General features: G+C 34.4%; 1 protein-coding gene across 7 annotated transcripts in view; it reads left to right on the forward strand.

The window, feature by feature from the left end:
• Window positions 1-24,737, forward strand: part of AKAP9 (A-kinase anchoring protein 9) — a 120,209-nt gene that overhangs the window by 15,090 nt on the left and 80,382 nt on the right. For 4 of the 7 annotated variants that reach the window (XR_014494311.1, XR_014494312.1, XM_083378572.1 and 1 more), the window contains exons 2-12: window positions 1,942-2,193; window positions 5,656-5,700; window positions 8,969-9,019; window positions 9,555-9,725; window positions 13,553-13,708; window positions 15,427-15,618; window positions 16,325-18,742; window positions 21,323-21,521; window positions 21,673-21,752; window positions 22,060-22,165; window positions 22,930-23,027. Coding sequence is in view for 5 of the 7 variants with exons in the window: in XM_083378572.1 (XP_083234698.1) it covers window positions 1,942-2,193; window positions 5,656-5,700; window positions 8,969-9,019; window positions 9,555-9,725; window positions 13,553-13,708; window positions 15,427-15,618; window positions 16,325-18,742; window positions 21,323-21,521; window positions 21,673-21,752; window positions 22,060-22,165; window positions 22,930-23,027 (3,768 nt within the window). In the remaining 2 variants the exon portion in view is untranslated. The remainder of the gene's footprint in view (window positions 1-1,941; window positions 2,194-5,655; window positions 5,701-8,968; window positions 9,020-9,554; window positions 9,726-13,552; window positions 13,709-15,426; window positions 15,619-16,324; window positions 18,743-21,322; window positions 21,522-21,672; window positions 21,753-22,059; window positions 22,166-22,929; window positions 23,028-24,737) is intronic. The other 3 variants (XM_083378573.1, XM_083378571.1, XM_083378574.1) reach the window with 3 other exon arrangements.

Here is a 24,737-nt window from a genome sequence, read left to right on the forward strand (position 1 = left end):
AGTTAATAAATATATCTGATTATAACAAAAATATCTCTGCAGTTGTAATTAATAAGATTAAGATGAGCAGATTTGCAGGGTTTTGTTTATGCTGATGTTAAATGTCTGTGATAACAATAGTTTCAGAGAATAGAAAGAGTCTTGCTATGAAAGTAAGTCTCTTGTGTTTACTATTGTTTACTCTGAGCTTGATGGGAGATAGCTGAATGGAAAGAACGCTAAGGAAATTTCTCCTGTCTTTTTTCCTCTCTCCCTTCCCCCATGAAATACTTCAGCTTTCATAAGATTTCATTAAGTAATTGTTGCTATTTTAGAATTAGAAATTGCTAAGCTGACCAGGGTCACCTTACAGAGGAGATGGGTGGCATAAAAACGTAATAAATAAATTAGTTAATTGGGTAATCTAATAGGCAAATAAGACTAATAGGAAGCAATGGCTAAATATATAGGTGAATATTTTTGTTCTACAAATCTCAAGATCCTCCTGTGAATGGGAGAGAAGCCAAATGCTGGATTATCAATACTCTAGGGAAGGAGATGGCAAAAATTATTTTATTTCAGAGACATATGCAATATGTTCCTGATTTGCAAATAATTTCTTTTTTCTGTTTTCTGCAAATTGTTTTTTTGTTTATTCAAATGGCAGGATACATTTGTATTTTTATCTCACAAATAGTAAGGATGACTGCTTTTGTTTATATATATTTGGTATGTTTAAAAATGTTGACATTCATAAGAATAAAGTCAGATTACATTGTTTAAAGTTCAAGTTTTCAGATTCATTGTTTTTTTGTATCATATATTTGTTTCTGACTGCAAGGGAAGTAAATTGACAACAATACAGTATTATCAGTTTTTAACTTTGAATTTATTTTGAACATAGTGCTAGGCTGCATTAACAGAGGGATAGAATCAAGATCGCGTGAAGTACTAATACCACTTTACAATGCTTTGGTAAGGCCACACCTGGAATACTGCATCCAGTTTTGGTCACCACAATGTAAAAAAGATGTTGAGACTCTAGAAAGGGTAGAGAGAAGAGCAACAAAGATGATTGGGGGACTGGAGGCTAAAACATATAGGGAACGGTTGCTGGAATTGGGTATGTGTAGTTTAACAAAGAGAAGGGTGAGGGGTGACATGATAGCAGTGTTCCAATATCTCTGGGGCTGCCACAAAGAAGAGGGAGTCAGGCTATTCTCCAAAGCACCTGAAAGCAGGACAAGAAGCAACGGATGGAAACTACTCAAGGAGAGAAGCAACCTAGAACTAAGGAGAAACTTCCTGACAGTTAAAACAATTAACCAGTGGAACAACCTGCCTCCAGAGGTGGTGAATGCTCCAACACTGGAAGTTTTTAAGAAGAGACTGGCCAGCCATTTGCCTGAAATGGTATAGGGTTTCCTGCCTGAGCAGGGGGTTGGACTAGATGACCTCCAAGGTCCCTTCCAACTTTATTATTATTATTATTATTATTATTATTATTATTATTATTATTATTATTATTATTATTATTATATTTCTAAGCAATTACTGACTACTTTGAAGATTTAAGGGTATATATTAAATAGGCTATATGCTGATTCTCTTATTGGACTACAACGTCTTCTGATTCTATTTTCACATTTTGTATATAAATTAAGCGAGTATTGACTTTTAGTCTGTATTAACCTATACTTACATTGCAAGTTTTTGTAGAACACCATACATTTTTTAAAAAATATTTTCAAATATATTATATTAGAAATCTTTTACTCCAACACAAGGGCTGGCAATTTTCCCAAGGAGCCGAACTGGGGCTGTCGTGGAGGGCTGCTACCTCCATGCCACTTCTGCCATCCTGCCACTGCCGCCTTGGCCAGACAGGGACAGTTAAAGGGTGGCATGTGGCCCACAGGCTGTAAAATCCCCGTGTCTAACAGGATTTCCTTTTATGTTCAGCTTGCACAGTTTAGACAACGCAAAGCATACTCTGATGGGCAGCATGCATTTAAGAAGCAAAAGAAGAAAAAGATATCTAAAGTCAAAGATGAAGAATTGATACAAGAAGGTTTGGATATTAACCAATTGCAAACAGAAGAAGCATCCCCACATAACTTTCAGAAAGGAGCAGCTGCTACATCTGAATCTGTTATGGTGAAAACTTTGCACACTGATGAAATGATCAAGCATGATCAAACGTATACCACAGATGTAAGTGTTTCAGACTTTGAGATTTTTTAAAAAAAAAAAACGGGTTCGAGTTAGAGCCTGTTTATTGATGGTGTAGTAAATTAAATGTAAACATTCTTAAACATTTTTGTTTCAAAAGTAAGAGCAAGTAATTTTCTCATGTAGTGCTGTTAATAACCACTATATTTTACAAGGGCCATAATATTAATAACTCAAAGTCACCACCATAAGAGGCTATAGCGCAAAGTCTGGCAGAATTGAGACAGATTACATTGTTAAAAATAATAAATTTGTGTAGAATGTATTGAATTTGTGGTATTTTAAAAGGATTTCACAAAATATTCTACATTGATGTTTATTTGAAATATTACTGGTTATTGGCAATATGTAAATATTGAAAATAGTTGGTTTTATTGCAATGTAATACATGCAAACTATGATAATTGTAACTGGATTTCTAAACACTAGTAGTAAAGTGTGGTGTACCACATCACTTACATTAGCAATCCTGGCAGTCTCCATTGTCATTATTAAGGGAATCTCCATTGTCATTACTAAGGGAATCCACCCTCCCCAAGCTATTCTTTCTTGGTCTGTTCCAGTACTGAGCCTCAGTAAAATAATATTCTTCTTGAACTTTCCCCACCTATCTATCTAACTCCATCTCTGTCCTTTTAGATGCTTGCCTATCCAGCTGCCCAGCTTTACTGCCACCATTGCACTGCACACCTGCCAGGACATTGTTTCATGCTGCCTTCTTTCACACTGGTATAGCTAGGACTTGTTTCGCACCCTGCCCAGGGCTTCAGTTCACATGGAACCTAGGGCTTTCTTTCATGAAAGAAGTTCAACCTGTGAAAGATGGTTGCCTTTTTTCACATACCAAGCTTCTTTCACTAGTGTGCAAAAGTTCCAATTAGGAACTTTGAGGATCAGTTGTAAGTCCCTTCAGCTGTATCCTAACTTCAAGCATTGGCTGAACAAATAGAGGTTAGACAAGAACTACCTGTATGTCTGTTGGAAATTCTCTGTGGGTCTTCATAGATCGTATCAGTACATGACACAAAAATACAATAATAATAATAACAAAAATAATCAGATGTTTCTATAAATGTGAAAATACTCTCAACCTTGTTAGTATTTGTCAGTTTATAAATAGTAATTTTAGAGAACAATTTATGATGTACAGATTTTGACTAAATTTATCCTTTGTTTATTTTTTAAACAATTACAAACACTACAAATATGGAGAAATATAAGTGAAATTTTAAAATGTTGCCTATCTAATTAAGTTATGAATTCATAAAATATGTACTCCCACACAGAATATTACTAGCATGTACTCTAGCTAAAGTTCATTTCCTTCCTTCCTTCCTTCCATCCGGCTGCCCACTTGCCAGAAACCTTTAGATAGCTAATAAAAGCATTAAATACAATGAGTATACAGGTACTCCTTGACTTACGACCACAGTTGAGCCCACAACTTCTGTTTTTAAGTGAGACATTTGTTAAGTGAGTTTTACCCCATTATACAACCTTTCTTGCCACAGTTAAGTGAATCGCTATAGTTAAGTTAGTAACATGGTTGCTAAGTGAATCTGGCTTTACATTAACTTTGCTTATCAGAAGCTTGCAAAAGGTGATCACACTGAGACATTGCAACCGTCATAAATATGAGCCAGTTCCCAAGCACCTGGATTTTGATCACATGACTATGAGGATGCTGCAACAGTTGTAAATGTAAAAAATGATCATATGTTATTTTCAGTGAAGTTGTAACTTCAAATGATCACTAAATGAACAGTTGTGGAGAACTACCTGTAGATACAATTGAACCAGTTCCTGAAGGAAGACACAGATCTTCAGGCTGACAGGGTTGGGACAGACCATATTTGAGGAAGGGAAAGCAATTCCAGAGGACTGGTGCTGCAACAGAAAAGGCATGGCTTTTTATAGAATCCAGAGCATACTAATCCTGTTGGGTCATACTGGATAGGAAGAGATAACTGAACCATGATTATCCTGAAAATTATCAGGCTTGCACCTTGAACTGTACCTTGACCTCCTTTGGCAATCAGTGGAGTTACACATTTGCTGTGTTACATAAGAGTGCACACGTACACCTATAACTCATGCTGCCACAATTTTTTACACGTTCTACTGAACAACTACACATTCAGTTGTAGTTTCTAAATGGCTTTCAAGGACAGCAGCATGTAAAGCACATTGTAATAATCCAGATCAAACACAACTAGAATGCCACTGACTATGAATAGAGCCTGCAATTCATAAATGACTGCACTTATCACACAGGATGGTTTGTGGAACCACAAATCTATAGGGATCTCAAAATTACATACCACTTTTGTCTGGGATATCATAACCCTACATACAACTGTGAAAGATCCCTGGAACTGAATGCTCCCCAAATTAATATCCATTTGTTCTGTCAAGGGTTGAGCATAAATCTGTTTCCACCCAAACTCCTAGCCTCTAAATACTGAAATTGAAGCTTGACAACTTCACTTGGTTGGCACAGAGCTGAGATATGTAACTGGATATTGTCAGCATATTGATATCACCTAACTTCATGCTGCTGAATGGTGACGTTTCTCAATGGTGTCATGTAAATATTAGAGCAAGGAGATTGAGGAGCCCATTAGCAAGAGGTCTCTGTTCTCCCACTTATACTAATTGGAACCAACAATAAAGGAAGAAATAGAACTTCATCAAGACCTCGCTCTCATTCCCAATCCCCTGTGCTGGTCCAGAAGGATACCATGATTGATGCATCAAAGTTAGCAAGAGACCAAAAAGGACCAGGCTTTAATATTTATTTTATTGGATTTGGAGACCATCAAACTGCTGAACAAATCTGAGCAGCTTATATCAAGCACAACACGTGTTCTGGCCCAATTTTCAGCCTCACTAGATAAACCAAGACCAGGAAATCAATTTCACAGAAAAGCTAAAACTACTTTTATTGAGTTGGGCTGTAATAATAGAATTTTTTCCACCTGCAATTGTATGTAGTACCAGAGTCAGTTTTAAGGAATGTCACCATTGTGAACTGAATTCCCTATAATGTTCGTTTATACTTAAGATTTGTACCAGGATTCAAATATGCCCAAAGTCAATAAAATAAAATGATTTCTAAAGCCTGAAGACAAGTTTCAACTTGATTATAGGCTCTCTTGCAATTTAATTCCAGGAAAGAGAAATATCAAGGGAGATTCAAATTACCAATTGCCAAGAGTACATTTGTCTATTATTCAAGCCTTACTATTCAAGTCTTACTTTCAAAAGTCATTACATTTAGCTTCATTTTTCCAATATAAGCACTTTTAAAAATGTTTGTTAATTTTAAGTAGTCTTAGCAATAAGAGATGTTGCCTAGCAACTGTTGTTCAAGATACTGAAGATTTTAATTATCTTTCTGTTAAAATACTATAAAAAATTCTTGTATTTTTATTTCTGTTTTAGCTAGAAAGTGAGATTTCCACCCCAGCAGATGATTACAGCTCAGAGGTAAGATGATGATGTCTTACATTTTGACTAAATGAAATGATATAGCTTTGCAAAAGTGGATTTATCAATAATTATCAAATATTATTGGATTATTTTGTGATGTGTAAATGTGTCGATGTACAATACACATACACTACATATATATCCACATGCATAAATGCACATAAAGATATAGTTATAGGCCTGTAGAAATTTTATTTTATTATATACATATAGTCTAATGGTACTAGGTATGAATGTGTCTTTTACTGTTTGAGCATAAATACATTAAGCATATAACAATATATAATTTTTATAATGCATATATAAAAGCATTGGAACATTGTAATGAGAAGGGATGTGATAGACTGGTCCCCTTTGTACCTCCATTTACAACTCACTTGCTACACTCTCCCATACATTTGTGAGCAGCTTATTAAGTATGCTGCCAACACCCTCTTTAGTACTTCTTTGCAGTGGTTTAATGTATGGATAAAATGGATTCTCCTTTGACTTTTCTCAGTAGCTCAGCCTAGCAGGAATAAAGTTAAAGTTAAAAACCTTTCAGAATGGATTGATTCAGCAAAGAAATCCAACCCTTGTTTAATTTAAATTGAAATTAAGGAACTAACAGAATCCACAAAGGACAAAAAACAAAAAGAATTGAATAATTAGCTTGAAAAGGTTTTGCTTCTCCACTAAGGAATATTCATATAGGATAGAGCAGAAGGGAATAAATCACCAAAAATAAAATGAAACAAAGGCAGATCCAAAACATTACTTTGCTTTTAGCTTCATTGCTCCACATCACCGAAACTTAGGGCTTTACTTACTTGCCTTTGAGTCAGCTGGGATAAACCTGTTCTACTCCTTCCATAAAAGCAAAGTACAAAGGAAAAATTAAGCCTATGTAAATTTTCATATTCCTTATTGGTTCTTTAGAGTTTGAATTTCTTGAATTTCCTTAATCTCTATTTTCTATCTAGATCAGGGGTGTCAAACTGCCAACCTGCGGGCCGGTTGCATCATGTGGAGCTGCGCCCATCCCAGCTCCGGCAAGAGAAAAAAAGTCACGATATGTTGTGATACGTCACGTGACAGCAAATTTGACACCCATGATCTAGATTGATAGGTTTAAATTTGACTGGCAGATCAGCTTTAAGTTTTTCTTTTTTGTTTCTGACCTTTCAGGGATGGGATTTCTCCCTTGTGCTACAGAAATATACTTATAAAATTGATTATTAGAATTTGAAATTTGAATTAGTTATGGATTCAGAAGAGACCTATAATTAGAAGCTTAGGAAATAATTATAGCCATGTTGACTACCATTCATTTACAGGCAACATATTTTTGTGCAAAAGGAGAGCAGCAGTGCTTTCCAGTGACAGTTCTTTTTTTTACATAAATAATGCTTTTAGAATAAAGAGAAAGAGTTTCTTTGCAGGCATGACATTTATTTCTTCAAGAGTCTTCTCCTCCCAGGAGGTTGACAGTCATGGGCACAGGTCTGCAACCCGCGGCTTCGGAGCCGCATGCGGTTCTTTCAGCCATCTCCTGCGGCTCCCAGTCCTCTGCAATGTGCAGTCCCCCCCCAAAAAAGTGGGACTAAAAAAGTTCAACCAATCAATTCAAATATGCAGGGTAGGTGCATATCTCGCCTTGGCTCCACTCTTCAGTCAAACCCTGTTCTGCGCATGCGCGCATGTACGCGCATGCGCACACATTTTTTGAGGCTCCCAGTTTTTCTTTTTGTGAGGGAACCGGTTCTGAGTGGCTCTTTCACTGTTTCAGGTTGCTGACCCCTGGTCATGGGTGACTGAATACAGGTTACAGAGCTGTAGTGAAACCCAAACTTTTCCATATTCTGTGCCATTGTCCAACTCATATTGGTTCCTCCACCCATAGGACTATTTCTCATGCGGGGTACAAAGAGACTGTGTGGAGAGACTCAACAAGTTGTAGTTGAGCGCATCTTTTGCATCCTCTGTCAAATTATTTAGTGGACTTCATAGAGTTCTATTAGTATCCATAACTGCTCAAACAAGATAGTGGGATCATGGTGAGAACAAGGATTTGACATTTCTGTCCTTTCCCCCATACGCAAGCAGGGCTACTGCTTAAAGGCTACTTCAGAAAACTTGTACATTGAAATGTATGATTTAATACAGCATTGTCAAATATTCGATAACTCATGTTTTTGTTGTGCTTCATTTTTCATGAATATTTGAATAAGTGCAGCAGTAACTTAGAATGTAAGGCCCTGAAGCTATAAGATGACCCAAAAAGACAGGGATAAATTGTGAGAGGGATAAGTTGTTTCTGATATGTTTGTATTAACAATTTATGCATATCTGACATTTAGTATTTAACCTTTGTCAGAATATCTAATATTTCAGTTTACTTGAGTTCTGTTTTTCAGTGTCCTAAGTAAGGTGTTAGTTACCAACCCAACAAATCAAATTCTATTCCTCAATTCAGAATTCAAGTTTTTGAAAACCTCAAGAGTTTTGTATCAGCTGTTATACTGGATATGTTTGGAATAACAGAATCTGTGATGTATTTTCAAAAATATAAATTATTTATTATTGTCACTTCTGTTTTCTTCCATTTGGGTCTTGGAATGCTGCCCAATAAGTTTACCCTCAAGTTAAGTTCATTTGCTATCACCTGAATGTGTCTATGTAGTTTTTTCGCAGCAGTATGGAAGTGACTTATAATGATTTCTTCCATGTTTTCCCCCCTCTCAGTTGTACTTCTAATTGGGTTTGACCTAATTTAGCTTTGTTAGGATCTGCCAGTATTGGTTAGATGGTTCCACCTTTATAACTCTTTCTTATAGTTCCCCCAAATTAGATGAGAAACTGTATTAGATTTGTATTACTTTTTGGTGGAAATACATTTTGTGTTAACAATGCAATGGAAACCTTGAAGTATTTTCTTCTTTAAAATACATAAATTATCCACGATATCTTTATCAAGCCTTTATGCATAATTCTCCCGTAGGAAAAAGAACCTGATTCTGTAAATATTAATTTTTTAATGTAATCTTTAAACACATTTTTTTTCATCCTTCAAGCCTTTGTTGGGGAAAGATATTTCAAGAAATGACCTTGCCCTTATTTAATTTTACTTGTGTTGATTAAGTAAAATGGAGGTATAATTAATCAGGAGTAAAAATGAGACTAGTATATACTTACTAGAGGATAGGTAGTTATTTCTAAGTAGACATCAATTACATTCTAAGTTGTATTTTAAGGTGTAACCTATATAGACATTTTTCTCATGCAGATAAATGGTGGCAATTTTTTGACAACTGATGTACCTTCTGACTTTATTAGGGTACAGTATTTACATTAATTCATGGCAATTAATACTAAAACACTAAATGATTTGCTTTGAGAAATGAATTAAGACTATTAACTGCAATTCTTCTACTTGCATGCCATAACAATTTCTAATTTATGTGCTCTATCCTTCTGTTGCATTTTTACACTATTGAGAAGACAAATTTTAAAATTTAATTTGAATTAATATAATGCTGTTGCTCTTATAGATAAAGTTAGTTTCCATAGCAATGCTCTAATGCAGGAGTCCCCTACCCCCAGTATTTGGACTGGTAGTGGGCTGCGGCATGCCAGAAACCAGGCCACACAAACAATTGAAGCTCCATGGGATGCAGGCAGCACACAAAACCACACACCCCTCCAGGCTGTGGAAAAACCTCTCTCCACGGAACCAGTCCCTGGTGCCCAAAAGGTTGGGAATCACTGCTCTAAAGTACTGTCTCATTTTGCCAAAAAAAAAATATTTTACATATCTTCACTTTAAAACAATATTGTACCATGCTGGGTTTAAGAACCTTGAATTGGTTTAGGAAGAAGAATTGGAATTTGGAGAGAAGTATACTGATCATGAGGTGCAGAATACTGTAACAGAACTGCAGATGATGAAGAATGAATTGGCTGGAAAGCAGCAAGAGATTGAAGAGCTAAATAAAGAGCTAGAAGAAATGAGGGCAGCGTATGGTACAGATGGATTGCAACAGGTATAATTACCTTATGTTGCTTTCTGCATGCTTGGTACAATCTGAGTTCTAAAAATGTTCATTTTTTTGTTTCATTTACTGATACTAATATTAGAAGTATCGGTATAACTGCTTCAGCTTCCACATTTTTTGGTTCAGTTCTTAAGTTTTGACTTTAATTCTATAAAAAATAATAGGGTTATTTTTTTTAATATTCCCTAGTTTTGTTAGAGAAAGGGCATTTATAAGCATTCCTCTTATAAATCGAGAAGGTGGTTGATAACCTAATGGTGCAATAAAATTTACCCACGTCTTGGAACCTGGATAATATATAAATCTATGCTAATCAATTACATTTCTGGATTCGTTTTTAGGACAACACTAAGGAATCATTTTGGATAGTGAGATGGGTTGTATACAATATAAATTAAAATGTCTGAACAATAAAAATGTATACACATATTCTGTGCACATTACATTGCTATTGTGCATATTTAGTATGTGTACACATTCTTTATCGTCCTTTTGGATTATTGATGAAATAGTGATGGGAAATAGCATTTCAAAGTAGGCAACTTTATCCCATTTTTCATACTATATCTGGTTTCTCTCCTCTTATATAAAGATTATATCATTTGCCTTTATTTTTCAAATTATGATAAATACAATAATTACAGGAAGATTTCAGAAAATGCACCTATAAGGTGTATGTTTACTGTAAGGCATTATACACTTATGGAATGATGTAGACTTTTGTGGTGCTTTGCTTTGTGACCCAGAGCATTTGTGAACAGAGAGATAGCAATAGCAATAGCACTTAAACTTACATACCACTCTGTAGTGCTTTACAGCGCTCTCTGACAGGTTTACAATCTCAGCATACTGCCTCCAACAATCTGGGTCCTTGTTTTATTAGTCTTGGAAGTATGAGTCAGCCTCGAGCCCCATTAGGATCAAACTCCAGGCTGTGGGCAGAGTTAGCCTGCAATACTGCTTTCTAACCATTGCACCACACGGGCTCTTTATAAAAGATAAAAGAAACACACTGATCAGAAATTAAATAGAATAAGATTTGAACTGTGGAAGATGCTGAAGTAATTTTTTGTGATAGCCTACTTGTAAATATTTATTTTTATGCCTAAAATGTTTTAAGTGCTGGGGTTTTGTCAGAATCTGAATTGTTTTACTTCTGTAAAACAATTGGATTCTCTGTACCCCTATTCTATCCTTCATTGTCCTTCCAAATATTATTCCAGAAAATATAAGTATTCTCTGCTAAAAGAATGAAATGTAATATATGGTGTGTGATATACACAGCATAAAATCCTTAAAAACAAAGAAATGTTCCATTATGAGGTACGTTGTAGGGGGTCCCAGGCCATCCAAAATTTATATTATATCATGTATGAATAATTAGTAATAGTCATAACTACTTAAGATTTGTTGAAGCAGTTATGTTTTTTTACCTTTTATCTTTAAATTATTTCATCTGGAATGATATAACATTTATTTGATTGATTGATTGATTGATTGATTGATTGATTGATTTCTATCCCAACTTTATTGCTTTATGTGTAACTTATAATAAATTTGCTCTGTTTATAGAAAGCTACAAACTGTTAATAGTAATTTCTAGTAACAGAAAAACATGGAGTTTTCAGAGTGCATTTTATCACACCTTAGATGTTTGTATTTTACTAAATTTATAATGTAACATTGTTATTGTAGGTTGCAGTATATCTATTTTTTAAATAAAAGATAAACACTCAATAAAAACAACTTCTTTTACAAGATTTTTATAAGTCTTAATATTAAACATTAAACATCTTAACATGTTAAAATCATTGTGTTAGTTTAATTTGGTATTTGCAGGAGAAAGTATTTACTGAAGTTTTGGGCATATGAATTTTAAAAAGCTAGGATATAATTACAGTGCTTTTCTTTCCTCATCTTTCCATTATAGGTAGTCCTCAACTTATGACCAGTCACTAAGCTAAGTTCAAAGTTATGATGAACCCCTAAAATGGGACTTACAATCTGGATTCAAAGTTCCAATGTCCATGCTCCCTGGGTTATGTGACTATATTTTTGGCGCTTGGCATATTTATGGTTGTTTGCAGCATCTTGCAGTTGACTGTGATTTATGACATCTTTGCCAGAAACCAGCAATTATTTCCAGTTTCTTGCAAAACCTTTCCCAGAGTGAACAGTTTGCTTAACAATGGTTTTTTTTAATGTCTTCCACAAAAAAAGATAATAAAATTGAATTTGGTCAAATAGTGACCCACTTTACAACCGTCACGGTGTTATGTCCAAAAGTATGGCTCAATTACAATCTTAGGTTGAGGACTGTCTGTATCTCTTGCTATATAATCTTTTGATATTTTGCTTTTTGTTTGCCCAAATTAATATCACAATTATGTTTTATTATATTCATCAAAGAAGGCATGAAAATAGTTTCGGTATAATTTGGATAACTTGTTACTAGATATCATAATGTACCAAAGTGCAGGTATAGAGAACTAAGAGTGTAATTGATTGTCATAAGTTAGAAATGTATGTTAGGATGTTTGCTAAATGTAGAGAATGTTTAAGGGTAAAAACTTTTAAAAAATAATTTATTGGATTGATTTAAAAGTGCAGGAATCTATTTCTGAAAAAGAACTCTAATCTCTTTTCTAGTTTTGCATATTTATACAATACAGCTTTCTTGATTTTCTTAATTTAGCACTGTTTTCTAGCTTTTTTAATGAGAAAATTGAACATATTCAAAGTGAAAATGAGGTTGAGATTCCAGTTTGTAGTCTAATATTGCAAAACCATTTCCTTACTTCTCTGACACCATTTATATTATCCTATATCATCTGCTACAATTGATGGAAGGAAATATTTGGTTTATGCTTGCTTTTTCAACGTTGAGCTCATTTTTTGTTCTTTTATAGCCTTGAAAGAGAAACTAAGGCATCTTACAACTTAAAACTGCATTGGATTGATTGTTGGGAAAACAGTTTCTTTCACTGATTTTATGTCTTGCGTATGTCGCAATATTTATTTCAATCCAACAGAGTAATTTTCATTGGATTCAGTTTCTTCTTTAACGTTGTCCCCATTTGTCTTTTTGTTTTATCTTTCTGGAGCATGATATTAGAATGATTGCTAATTGTTTGATGATTGAAATTTTAGTTCTTTGGATTTTAGATCTGTTCAAGAGAGTATAAAAAGTATAAGCAGTCCCATATTCTTTTGCAAACATTAAAAAATTATTTGGGGCTTGTGCTGAAAATCAGTTCTTGGAAAAATGTTTAGAAATGTAAAAAAGTGTTCATAAGCTACTAATATTAGAATTATAGCGAGACAAAAACTTGTATTTACATTAGTATTTTAAAGTATTAATTGGTAAAAATAATATCATTAGCAAGGAAAACAATATTCTGTTATATGTATAAAATAGAATATATATAGCTCAGTGTTGTACTATAGAATTCTTAGCACTCAGAGCTTTGTTTTCTTACAGATATTTCATTGCCAGGCTACATAAATTATGTGGTACCAATGAGATTTGCTGGTTGTTTATTTATATTAGCTTGCCCTGATAGTTTTTGTAGTTATGTGGCTTTCTCTTTGATGAAACAAAGAGAATCAGCAACCATCAAGGAGAAAGTCGGCAAGCCCTATTCTCCATTGATAATGTTACATTGTAGTGTATACACTGTGATGTCTTTATACTAAAAATGCTTTATTTTTGCGTTTTCTAAATATCAGGACATATTTGTATGCATCCAAGACTCATCTGACCTTATATAAAGTTCCTTTTAAATGGTGTTAATATTTAGCATAACTTTCTCTAGCTACAGGAATTTGAAACTGCTATCAAAAAAAGAGACAACATTATAACTCAACTCACTGCTAATCTGCAACAAGCCAGGATGGAAAAAGATGAAACTATGAGGGAATTTTTGGAACTGACGGAACAAAGTCAAAAACTGCAAATTCAATTTCAGCATGTAAGTACTGATAATATTTTATTAAAGTTAAAAAATATTCTTAAATCATTCCAGTTATTGAAGGAAAAATATATATGTTTCTATCGTCTTCTCTACCTTCCCATTAGGTAGAGCCATTTTTGAGGTAATAAATTGATTTTGATTTTATACATTATTCGGTGACTGGATTCATATTAAACTTTAACTTTGCAAATTATACTTTCAGTTCTCTGTCTTATGAATAATGGCCCATTGATTCTATCCAAATTCCAAAATTTTACTTTAAGGGAGCCTTTCAAATTAGAATTATGAGCTAAAAACAGTGCTGATTTAGAGAGTTCACAAACAGTGGTTTGACTATTCTGATAAAATGGAAAGTGCAAATTGATCAAACTGGGTTTTTATTTAACAGCTTGAGGTGGAGAAGAATGGATGAGACTGTGTTCAGGATTTGTTTTGGTTATAAATCAGTACATTGAATCTGGTCAGTATACAATAAATTATCAGGAAACATCAAACACTTCAAAAAGTAATAAGAAAAAAGAAAGTCTATCCTAATTTAGCAAAAGCAAGTTTGAACAATATGATTTTCAAAGTCTTGTGAAATGCAAGGAGGATCTAAGTAAAAATATTTCCAGTGTGAGGACAGAGAATCAAACTCAACGAGGTTCCCATAAAAAACTATTTTGTTTATCCAGATCAGTTAGGAGCATCTTACTGTCTATATTGTATTGAGCCATTAGGAAGAATTCTGTGTTCTCCTGACTAAAAAGGGACATTCACATTTCTAAATCCAGTGAAGGGAAGGGAAGTATCAGAAATTAATGCTAAATGCTAGTTATTTATATCAAAGGAACTAAGTTATTTTTAAGTGATTTCATAAATGTAAGATGGCTTGTTGAAAATATTAGAAACATATTTTGCTTTGGGGTGAACCATATTACATTAATTTGAAAATGTCAGAAATATTTTTAATAGGCTTGGTATTAGATATCTATGTTTAGATACATTATTATTGTTTTTATGCTTTTATTTATAATGCTGGTCTGTGACCATAATTGATTGATCAATATATATTTTTAAACTAATTATATTGTCAGTATTCTATTGCAGCAGTCCCCAACCTTTCTGGCTTGGCAGCCCAGTGGGGGGGGAGAAGGGAACCAGCCTGCGCAAGTGGTGGGCCAACATGTGCACATGTGCATACATGCCAGCCCACCACTCACACAAATCAAGCTATGCTTGTGTGTGCCAACCTGCCGCTCACACAAGTCGAGCTGTGCATGTGCACGCCAGCTCATTGGTCATATAAGTTAAGCTGCACATCCGCTCGCGTGGCCCGGTTCCAAATAGGTATGGCCCAGTAGTGGATTGTCATCCAGGGCTTGGGGTGTTTTTCTGTATCAACTAATTGTAGGTTCCCTGAATGAAGTTCCTTTATCTTTTGTAATTCCAAAGTGCATATCCTTGTAAGTTCAGTCTTTTTCAGGATAATTTACTCTGACCTATGGTTGATTGCATTAGAGAAGTAAGTTATAAAAATTCAGGAGGAAAAGGGACTTAAGGGATTGCTAATATCTTGCTCTTTATGATATCTTTGAGAATAAGAATGCTTCCACTGTTTAAAATGCAAAATACATGTCTTTCTGGGAGAGAAATAAAAATATATTACTGAGAATGCTTAATTTGGAAGCCACTTTTTCAAACAATGTCTCTTAATACACTGTTCTATTTATAAGTTGCAGGCAAGTGAAACTTTAAGGAACACCAGTCACAGCAGTACAGCTGCTGACTTATTACAAGCTAGGCAACAAATATTTGCCTATCAGCAACAGCTTGAAGAACAAGAGCAGCTGTTGAGAAACTATCAGAAGAAAAATGAAGATTTTGAAGTGCAGGTTTCACTTCTGCAACATAAAATCATGGACATGGTCTGTATTTTAAGGCTATACATTTTGTCATAGTTATTGTTTGAAAGAGATTTAAAAATGGTACAATTGTCTGTCACTTATAGATACACAATATAAAATATGGGATGAGGAGAACTGAATATTTATTTTTGAAGTATGTTTATGACTTCTTGCACCAGGCAAGTTTCACTTAGCCAAATTAGCCATGGTTAAAGCATACAGTGGTAATATATACTGTTGAATGGTGGATAATGTGAAGGACTGATTCACATTTTTCTTATCATTCAGCTATTTTATTTCTGTAGTTTGCCTATATAGAACAGCACTATTTGTTTGTTTTTTATCCTTTGTTTTTGTTTATCCTTTTAAACACATTTGGTTAATTATATAGCATCTGCCATATATTGAGTAGTATGTCATGGAAATTTAGCCATTGTTTTAAAATCCATTTTAAGAATAAGATCTTCATATTAAAGCACAATGTAGTTTATTTGAGTAGACATGTATTATCAAACAGAACAGTTACTTTTTTAAACCAGCTACAGAATTTAATGTACTATTTGAATCCAAATCCTGTACTCATTTTATTAACTTTTTTGTAATGTATTCTTCTAAATTGATAGTTTCTTTTCATGGTAATACAGAACTTAAGAAATCTGAGATATATAAAAGTACAACACATTAGAAATTTAAAGTAAATAAAATAAGGGAACTGTTTTTATTATAGGAAAAATGGAAAGATGAAGAAGATTGTTCTACAAAGAAAAAAATGCAGGAACAACAAACAACTATTGAACAACTGGAAGCAAAATGTATAGAACATGAAGAAAATATATTTCTTTATCTGAAAAAAATATCAATTGCTGAGAAATCTCTGGAGGAATTAAAAGAAGCGACTTTTGAAAAAAATCAAGAGATGGATAATGTGAAGTTTGAACTAATAACTTCTAAACAAAAAGAAAGACTTTGCTCTGATGAAATAAAACAGTTAATGGGAACTGTGGAAGAACTGCAAAAGCGATTTCACAAAGATACCCAACATGAGAATGATATTAAAGAAAAAATGGAACTTGAAGCCCAAAGGAAACTTGCAGACCTCAGGGCAGAATTGGAAGAAATGCATGGCCAGCAAATTGTACAACTGAAGCAAGAATTAATCAGAGAACATTCAGCAAAAATTGAAAAGCTCCTTGCCCAACAAAAAGCAGATCTAGAGAAGCTATACTCTGATAATACTAATGAAGACCAAATGCACTTAATGAATACTGCAATTAATGAGCTGAATCAGATGCTTCAGGATGCTAATTATCAAAAAGAAAAAGTAAAAGAAGAATTGTCCAAACAGGTTGAATTGTTATCCTTGGAAAAATCTTCTCTTCAAAATCAAGTGGAAGATCTTTGTCAAGAACTGAGCTTTGCAAGAGAACAGATCCAAAGAGTTAAGAAGACTATAAATGAAAAAGAATCCAAATTGCAAGAAGTAGATATGTTAAAAATCACTATAGGAGATCTAAAAGCTCAACTTGCTTCAGCCTCAGAGATCAGGGAAGAACTAGAAATGAAACATGAGGCAGAAATTATCAACTACAAAATAAAACTTGAAATGCTGCAAAAAGAAAAGGATGCTGTTTTGGATAGGATGGCAGAATCTCAAGAAGCAGAACTAGAGAGATTGAGGACTCAGCTTTTATTTAGTCATGAAGAAGAATTATCAAAAGTTAAAGATGATTTACAAATAGAACACAAAATAAATATTGAAAACCTTAAAGATAATATGGCTATGCAAGCTAAACAGCAATTAGATGATTTACAAAATGAAATGAATATAAAAATAGAAGCTGTGCAATTTGAAAATGATAATTTAATAAAAAATAAGAATCAACTCACATTAGAAATAGCAAGACTAAAAGATTTGCATCCACCTACAATAAATACTAACTCCGAAGAAATGATGCTTCTGGTAAATAAACTCCAGAAAGAGATAGAAGTTCTTAGACAAGAAGAAAATAAAAAATGTGTACTTGAACAGGAGATTCAGGAGGTGCAACTTAAAACAGAATTATTTGAGAAACAAATGAAAGAGCAAGCACATTGTCTTCAAGAAAAGTATTTATTACTTGAAGCACAAAATACTGTACTTGAAGGTAAAAACAAGGCTTTGCAAGAGAAATTAAATAAATGCACAATTAAGAATGTGGTAGGGAACTTGATTTTAACTAGTGACAATTCCAATTCAGAGGATTTTGATGTACAAAAAAGAATAGACAAATTAATAGCTGAAAATGAAAAACTTGTACAACAAGACATTAAACAAAAGGAAGAGATTGATACACTAAAAAAATCCTTTTCACTTGCTGAAATAAATTTTAACCGTAATTACCAAGAACTCCAAGAAAATTATACTTCTCTTTTAAAGGTAAAATTGGAATTAGAAGAAAGCAAGAACAAGAATGAAGCTGAATATAAAACCAAACTCCAGGGTTTGGTGGAAAAGATTCAACATTCACAGGGAGGTTTTCCTATTGGGTTGAAAACTCAAAGTACAGTTGTTCACAGTAAGAGAGAAAAAGTCTTAAATGATTTTGGGGAAGTTATAGAAAAAGACACAACAGAACTTATGGAAAAACTTGAGCTTGCTCATCATGAAAATTTAGAACTTTCATTAAGACTTTCTGATCTTTCTGAACAGTTAAAAGTAAAGCATCATCAAATCTGCCAATTAAATGCAGAAGTTATGTGCCTAAAACAAGATAAAGAGCACATTTCAGCAAGATGTAAAGAATTAGAATTTGTAGTTGGTCACAAATCGGAGGAAAATAAGAACACTTTTGAACATGAAACAAAAAATTATAGTATGGAACTAGCCAAAGACCAGTCTAATGAATCTGGAAACTTTATTTCTGACTTCAGTCAGAAATTTTACAGATCGATAGGAGAAAAAGAAGGAAAATTAATATCAAGTGAGCTGTTGACTCACAGCATTCCAGTGGAAGAGATACTTCAACAAAAACTAAGCCCAGAATCAGAATCGCTGTTAGATAACTTTAATCAAATGCATGAAATAACGGGAGAAACTATGTGTGTGGATTTTGTGCAAAACGAAAACAAGCTTAAGGAACAGCTGGATATGTTGAAAACTGAACAGGTATGGATCAACATATGAAAGCATGAATATATGTATTTCTGCATGCTTTCTCAGTAGGCTAATATGTGCTAATAAGGACTTATTGTATAAGGGCATTCTCTTGAGGATGTACACTTACATATCTGTTTTATATGATTTTCCTTGAATGTGTGAAATTAGTTCACAGGTATTTTGGGCAAATCGAGACATATTAACATAGAAACACAAAAAACTAATGGCAGAAAAAGACCTTCCTATCCACTGAACCACTTGGATAAGCCCTATCCTGTACAACTTTTTTATGAACTCATTATGTGGAACTATATCAATGTTTTGCTAAAATTTATGTTCATGGTACCACTTTCATCCGAACCATTTGTGACATATTTAAAAAGGTTTAGTTTTTTTAGTTTAATGTGATATGATCTGTCCTCATCTGGCCCTGAATCTGGTTTGGGTCCATCATGTTGTGCACTTTTAAATGTTCATTAATTTTTTTTCCAGGAATGATTCCATTAACTTCACCTCTACATACAATAAACTCATAGGCCTAGTTTCTAGCTTCTTCCCTAGCCTCTATCTTGTGGATGGGTACAATATTAGCTGTTCACCAGTCCTCAGGAATTTTACCTGTTAGAAGAGACTGGTTAAACAGATCAGTTAATGGTCCAGTGAGCACACCTAGAAGTTCCCTCAGAACTCTGAGATGAGTATTATCCTAACATTACTTTCTCAAGCCTTAAGTGGGCTAGCTCACACCCACCTTCATCTCTAAAAACCTTGCAAAAGAACCTGCACTGCTAGGACTAGTATGATCTTCCAACCTGTTTTTGTTACTGGCATTTAGTAGAATGAGCAAAAATATTTGTTTACATGCTTTTTGCCAGGTTTTCCTTAACAAGAATTGTTTGTATTTTTTATTTTGGTGATTGCATAATTTTTTCTCTTTCTGTCACTAATATACCTAAAAAGGTTTTATTCCCCTTTTTAATACAGATAGCCAGTTCCTCCTCTTTCTGTGCTTTAGTAGGACTAATAACTTGTGTGGTTTCTTTCTGTAGGATCTTAAACACCTATCTATCAGCACATTTCCTCTATTCATAATTTGCTATATGCTGATTTTTTCTCCTTTATCCTACACACATCTGCTATGAATCAGAATGGGTTTTCCTTTCCTTTGCTTTTACTAATGTGCCTCACATTAATTGCCTCCAAAATAGCAGTTTTATCAGTGTCCACTGAGCATTGTCTCCTGTCACTTTATGCCACCCTTCAAGTAATTTAGAATAGATAGAATAGAATAGAATAGAATAGAATAGAATAGAATAGAATAGAATAGAATAGAATAGAATAGAATAGAATAGAATAGAATAGAATAGAATAGAATAGAATCTGGAAAGGACCTTGGAGATCTTTTTCTCCCACACCCTGTTTAGGCAGGAATTCCTATACCATTTCAGACAAATGATTGTCCAATCCCTTCTTAAAAACTTCTAGTGTTGGAGGATTCACAACTTCTGGAGGCAAGTTGTTCCACTGATTAATTATTCTAACTGTCAGGAAATTTCTCCTTAGTCCTAGGTTGCGTCTCTCTTTGATTAGTTTCCATCCATTGCTTCTTATCCTGCCGTCAGGTGCTTTGGAGAATAGCTTGGCTCCCTCTTTTTTATGGCAACCCCTGAGATACTGGAAGAGTGCTATCATGTCACCTCTAGTCCTTCTCTTTATTAAACTAGACATACCCATTTCCAACCACCATTTTTTATATGTTTATGTTTTAAATACTTTCCCAATTTGGTAAAATTAGCTTGAAGTCTAAAATACTAGTTTTAGTGTATGTTTTATCAGTTTTAGTTTTAATGTCAAACCAAAGGTTTCCCCCACCTCAACTTCTGGTCACTATCCCCATTTGTCAAGACTAAGTCTAGAAGAGAGGTAGGCAGCCTTGGCTCTTTTATGACTCGTGGACTTCAATTCCCAGAATTCCTGAGTCAGCATGTCCACAAGTCATAAAAGAACCGAGGTTGCCTACCGCTGCTCTAGAATAAGGTCCGCTTTTATTGGGCATTTTACTAAGTGCTTTAGAGAAGCACCATTTAATGCTTCTAACATATCCCTGCCACTGCTTGTAAGTCCAGTTGAAAGATTCCAGTTAATGTGGGCATGTTGAAGTCACCTGTGATTACAACCTCTCCCTTTATTACCGTCTGGGTTATTTCCTCAACCAGAATGCTGTCCTAGCACCTAGGCTTACTAGAAATAGTTACTTCCTGTACTCCTATTCCATTCACCAACTCTAGCAACATCCTAGCATGGCTGGGTAAAATCAAGCACCACAAGTCACTGGGATTTACAAGGCAAGAAAGGTTGCTTTTGACATCTTCAATTAATTTGTAAAATATTAAGTATTACGGTATCTTGGATGTTTTGGATTAATATATTGCTGAAATCGAACATTGTTGTAAACTGCTTGAAAAATTGCAGATTAAGGTAGCGTGCAGTTTTAATAAGTGAGACTGCAACTCAAATTATTTATATGTTTAACATCTTGGGGAATAAAATGATTATTAAAATTTGTATATGGTGCATTTTTTTCTCTAGAACGATTTAAAATTGCAAATGGAGGCCCAACGTATTTGTCTCTCTGTGATTTACTCAGCGCATGTGAATCAGGTGCGCGAATATATGGAAAATGAAAAAGAGACTGCACTTTCTGCTCTTAAAGAAGAGCTCCAGCTACGTCATACACAAGAGTTGTGTGAGCTAAAGAAAAATCAGATTGTGGACAATAAAAAAACAGGTAAATGGATAAACCAGAAGGAAATTATTTTTGGAATTCCAAGCTTCTTATAATACTTTCCCAGTAGATTCTCTCCCCTTAGGCCATACCTGTAGTTTCTTAAAATAAAACTTATTAAAATAAATATTTCAGTGATAATTTGTCTCCACAGATGAAAAAGACCAGTCTGCATGGGTGCATCTGGAAGAACTTAGCAAGAAAGTAGTTGAAGAATGTTCAAAGCTCACTAAGGTCAAGAACAAATTGCCTTAGAATTGTTTAAATTTTGTGTTTTCATTCTTGGTCTAATCTTACAAAATGTTAAATGGTATCCCATGCATTTTTATAATATTGTTAGGCTATAGAATAAGTATGAGGATTGGGGAAAATACGGGTGAATATTTTAGGCACTTACCTAAGTGATCTTTCCTGTAATAAAATTATCTTGTGATTCTTAATGAATGAAAAATAGTATTCCTATGAATGCTTTGTTTTTTCCCCAGGTAGATAGATATAATCAGTTATAAAGCTATAATATTGATTTTTATTATTATTGTAGTCAGTGCATGAAATTCTTCCTGAACTTTTTTCAAATGCTACTGAACTTGATGTTGGTGAGAGAAGTCAATCTAATTCAGCATTAATGCCAGCAGAAGACCCTCAAGGTAATTCCAAGTGAATTCTTCTTGTATACTTCTGTATGTGGCCACAAGGCTTATTTATATAAAAGTTTGTAGAATTTAAGAGTTACAACAAGTCCTCAGATCACAACCACTCATGCAGTGACTGTTCAGAGTTAGGATAAGGCTGAACAAGTGAAACTTTTAATTGGTCTGCAAAGTTCTGATCATTGCAGCACTTCACAGTCACATGATCACCATTTGTGATCTTCCCTGTTAGCCCCCACATACAAGTAAAGTCAGTGGGGAAGCCAGCAAGGAAAGTTGCAAGTCACCCCTACCAAAAGTTGCCTTTTCTCCTGGGGAGAAAAAATGCTATGGAAGTATGAAATCCCTTTTATGTTCTGCAGTTTCCCCTGTCCTCATATAGTACAGGTAGACCTTTACGGCAGTTGGAACTGAAATGTCCCTTGCTAAATGATGCAGTCCTATGTGCTGTTGTAGAATCGTGTTAGGCCATTCAATGGGAAGAGACAGGAGTGCAGGTAGGAGCACAAGTGATGTGCGTAGAGAAATCACTCATAATTCAGTATTTTTATTTGAAGTATTTGGCAGAAACTGAAAATTCATGTTTAGACTATGTTCAACATATATTTCAAAGATTAACATCTTAGTGGTGTTAAAGAACAGTAGCATACTGTTGAATAAAAATACTGTTTTAAAAATTGTTATTTTAAAATAAAGAATAAAATCTACACTAGAATAATGAAATAATGGTATATACATTTTATTTATTCTCTGTAATTTAGTTTTGCAAGAAACCCTACAAAGTCTCCTGAATAATATAATGGAAACGTCCCAGAGGCTACTGGAATATCAAATAGAATTCATAGATAGCAGAAAAAAGGTAAGATTCATTAAAGTTGAACAGAGAGGGTAGGATATGACACTACCTATCTCCTGTTTACAATACAGTCTTTTCAGCAGTCCCAAAAAGGGACTTGGATGACAAGTGACATGCTTTCAAAGAAAAAGGTCCATTTACCTTTTGGGGAAAAAACACCTTTGGGTCTTGAAATCAATGAGATATATTTCTGAATAAAATTGCATGAGACTACATTAAATCTTGATTTATTAATCTGTAGTACAATGCTACAGGTCCATTTGATAGTCATGACACAATTTCATTGATTTCATCCTGTAACTACCAAATTTGTATCAATTTCAATTGAAAAGGTTTTAGGTCTATACCACAGGTCTGCATCCCGCGGCTCCGGAGCCGCATGCGGTTCTTTCAGCCATCTCCTGCGGCTCCCAGTCTTCTGCCATGTGCAGTCCAAAAAAAAAAAGTGGGACTAAAAAAGTTCAACCAATAAATTCAAATATGCAGGGTAGGTGCATATCTTGCCTTGGCTCCACTCTTCAGTCAAACCCTGTTCTGCACATGTGCGCATCTACGCGCATGCGCACACATTTTTTTGCGGCTCCCAGTTTTTCCTTTTGTGAGGGAACCGGTTCTGAGTGGCTCTTTCACTGTTTCAGGTTGCTGACCCCTGGTCTATACCTAATGCTTATCTTTTATTATATTGTACTAGATTGCTTTCCAGATAAATACAGAAATTAAAGTAGTTTTGGCATACCTGTTGGAACAAGAGAGAAACTTTGGTGTCCCATAGTTCTGAGATGTTAGATGAATCAAAGCTATGCAGTTTCTGTATAGTAGCATCAAATCCCCTCCCCTCTCCCTCCAGACAATCATATTTGCCTCATAACTGGGTAACATCCAGGAAATTATTTAAAAGGAAGCTTTTTTAAAGACCCTTTGGTAAATCACTGGTACTTCTTGTTAATAATTTTTTTCTCTCTGATTTTGTTTTTGTGATTTGGATTGAATGTTTTCTAATTCTGTTGGTATTTTTTGTGGAAGTCTTTAGAATTATGAGATTACAATGGGCTGACTATTGAATCAACAGGCCAATGAGTATTCTGTTTCTCAAGACTACTATTAATAACAGATATGGTTGCATTCATTCTGTTCAACTTACTTTAATAAATCTAGAACTTAATCTTTTTTATAATATAATTTTTATTACTTAATACAATATAATACAATACAATAACAGATTTGGAAGGGACCTTGGAGGTCTTCTAGTCCAACCCCCTATTGAGGCAGAAAACCAGCCTGGCCAGCCTGTTCTGCGGTCTGGTAGTGGGCCGTGGACTGCAGGTTGGGGACCCCTGCCCTATGCCATTTCAGACAAATGGTTGTCCAGTTTCTTCTTAAAAACTTCCAGTGTTGGAGCATTCACAATTTCTGGAGGCAAGTCGTCCCACTGGTTAATTGTTCTAACAATCAGCAAATTTCTTCTTAGTTCTAGGTTGCTTTCTTCTTGATTAGTTTCCATCCATTGCTTCTTGTCCTGCCCTCAGGTACTTTGGAGAATAGCTTGACTTCCTCTTCATTGTGGCGACTCCTGATATTGGAACTTATTGTATCATAAGAGGAAAAAAATGGTGTAGGAAACATAAATAGCTATAGACTTTCTCAAACATTTGCAAAATGTATGTTTTTCAGAAGAAGCTAAATTAAAAATGTTCTAATGCCCTAAATATATTA

Source organism: Vipera ursinii (genome assembly GCF_947247035.1).
Source record: "Vipera ursinii genome assembly, chromosome: Z".
In the NCBI taxonomy this organism is placed as follows: domain Eukaryota; kingdom Metazoa; phylum Chordata; class Lepidosauria; order Squamata; family Viperidae; genus Vipera; species Vipera ursinii.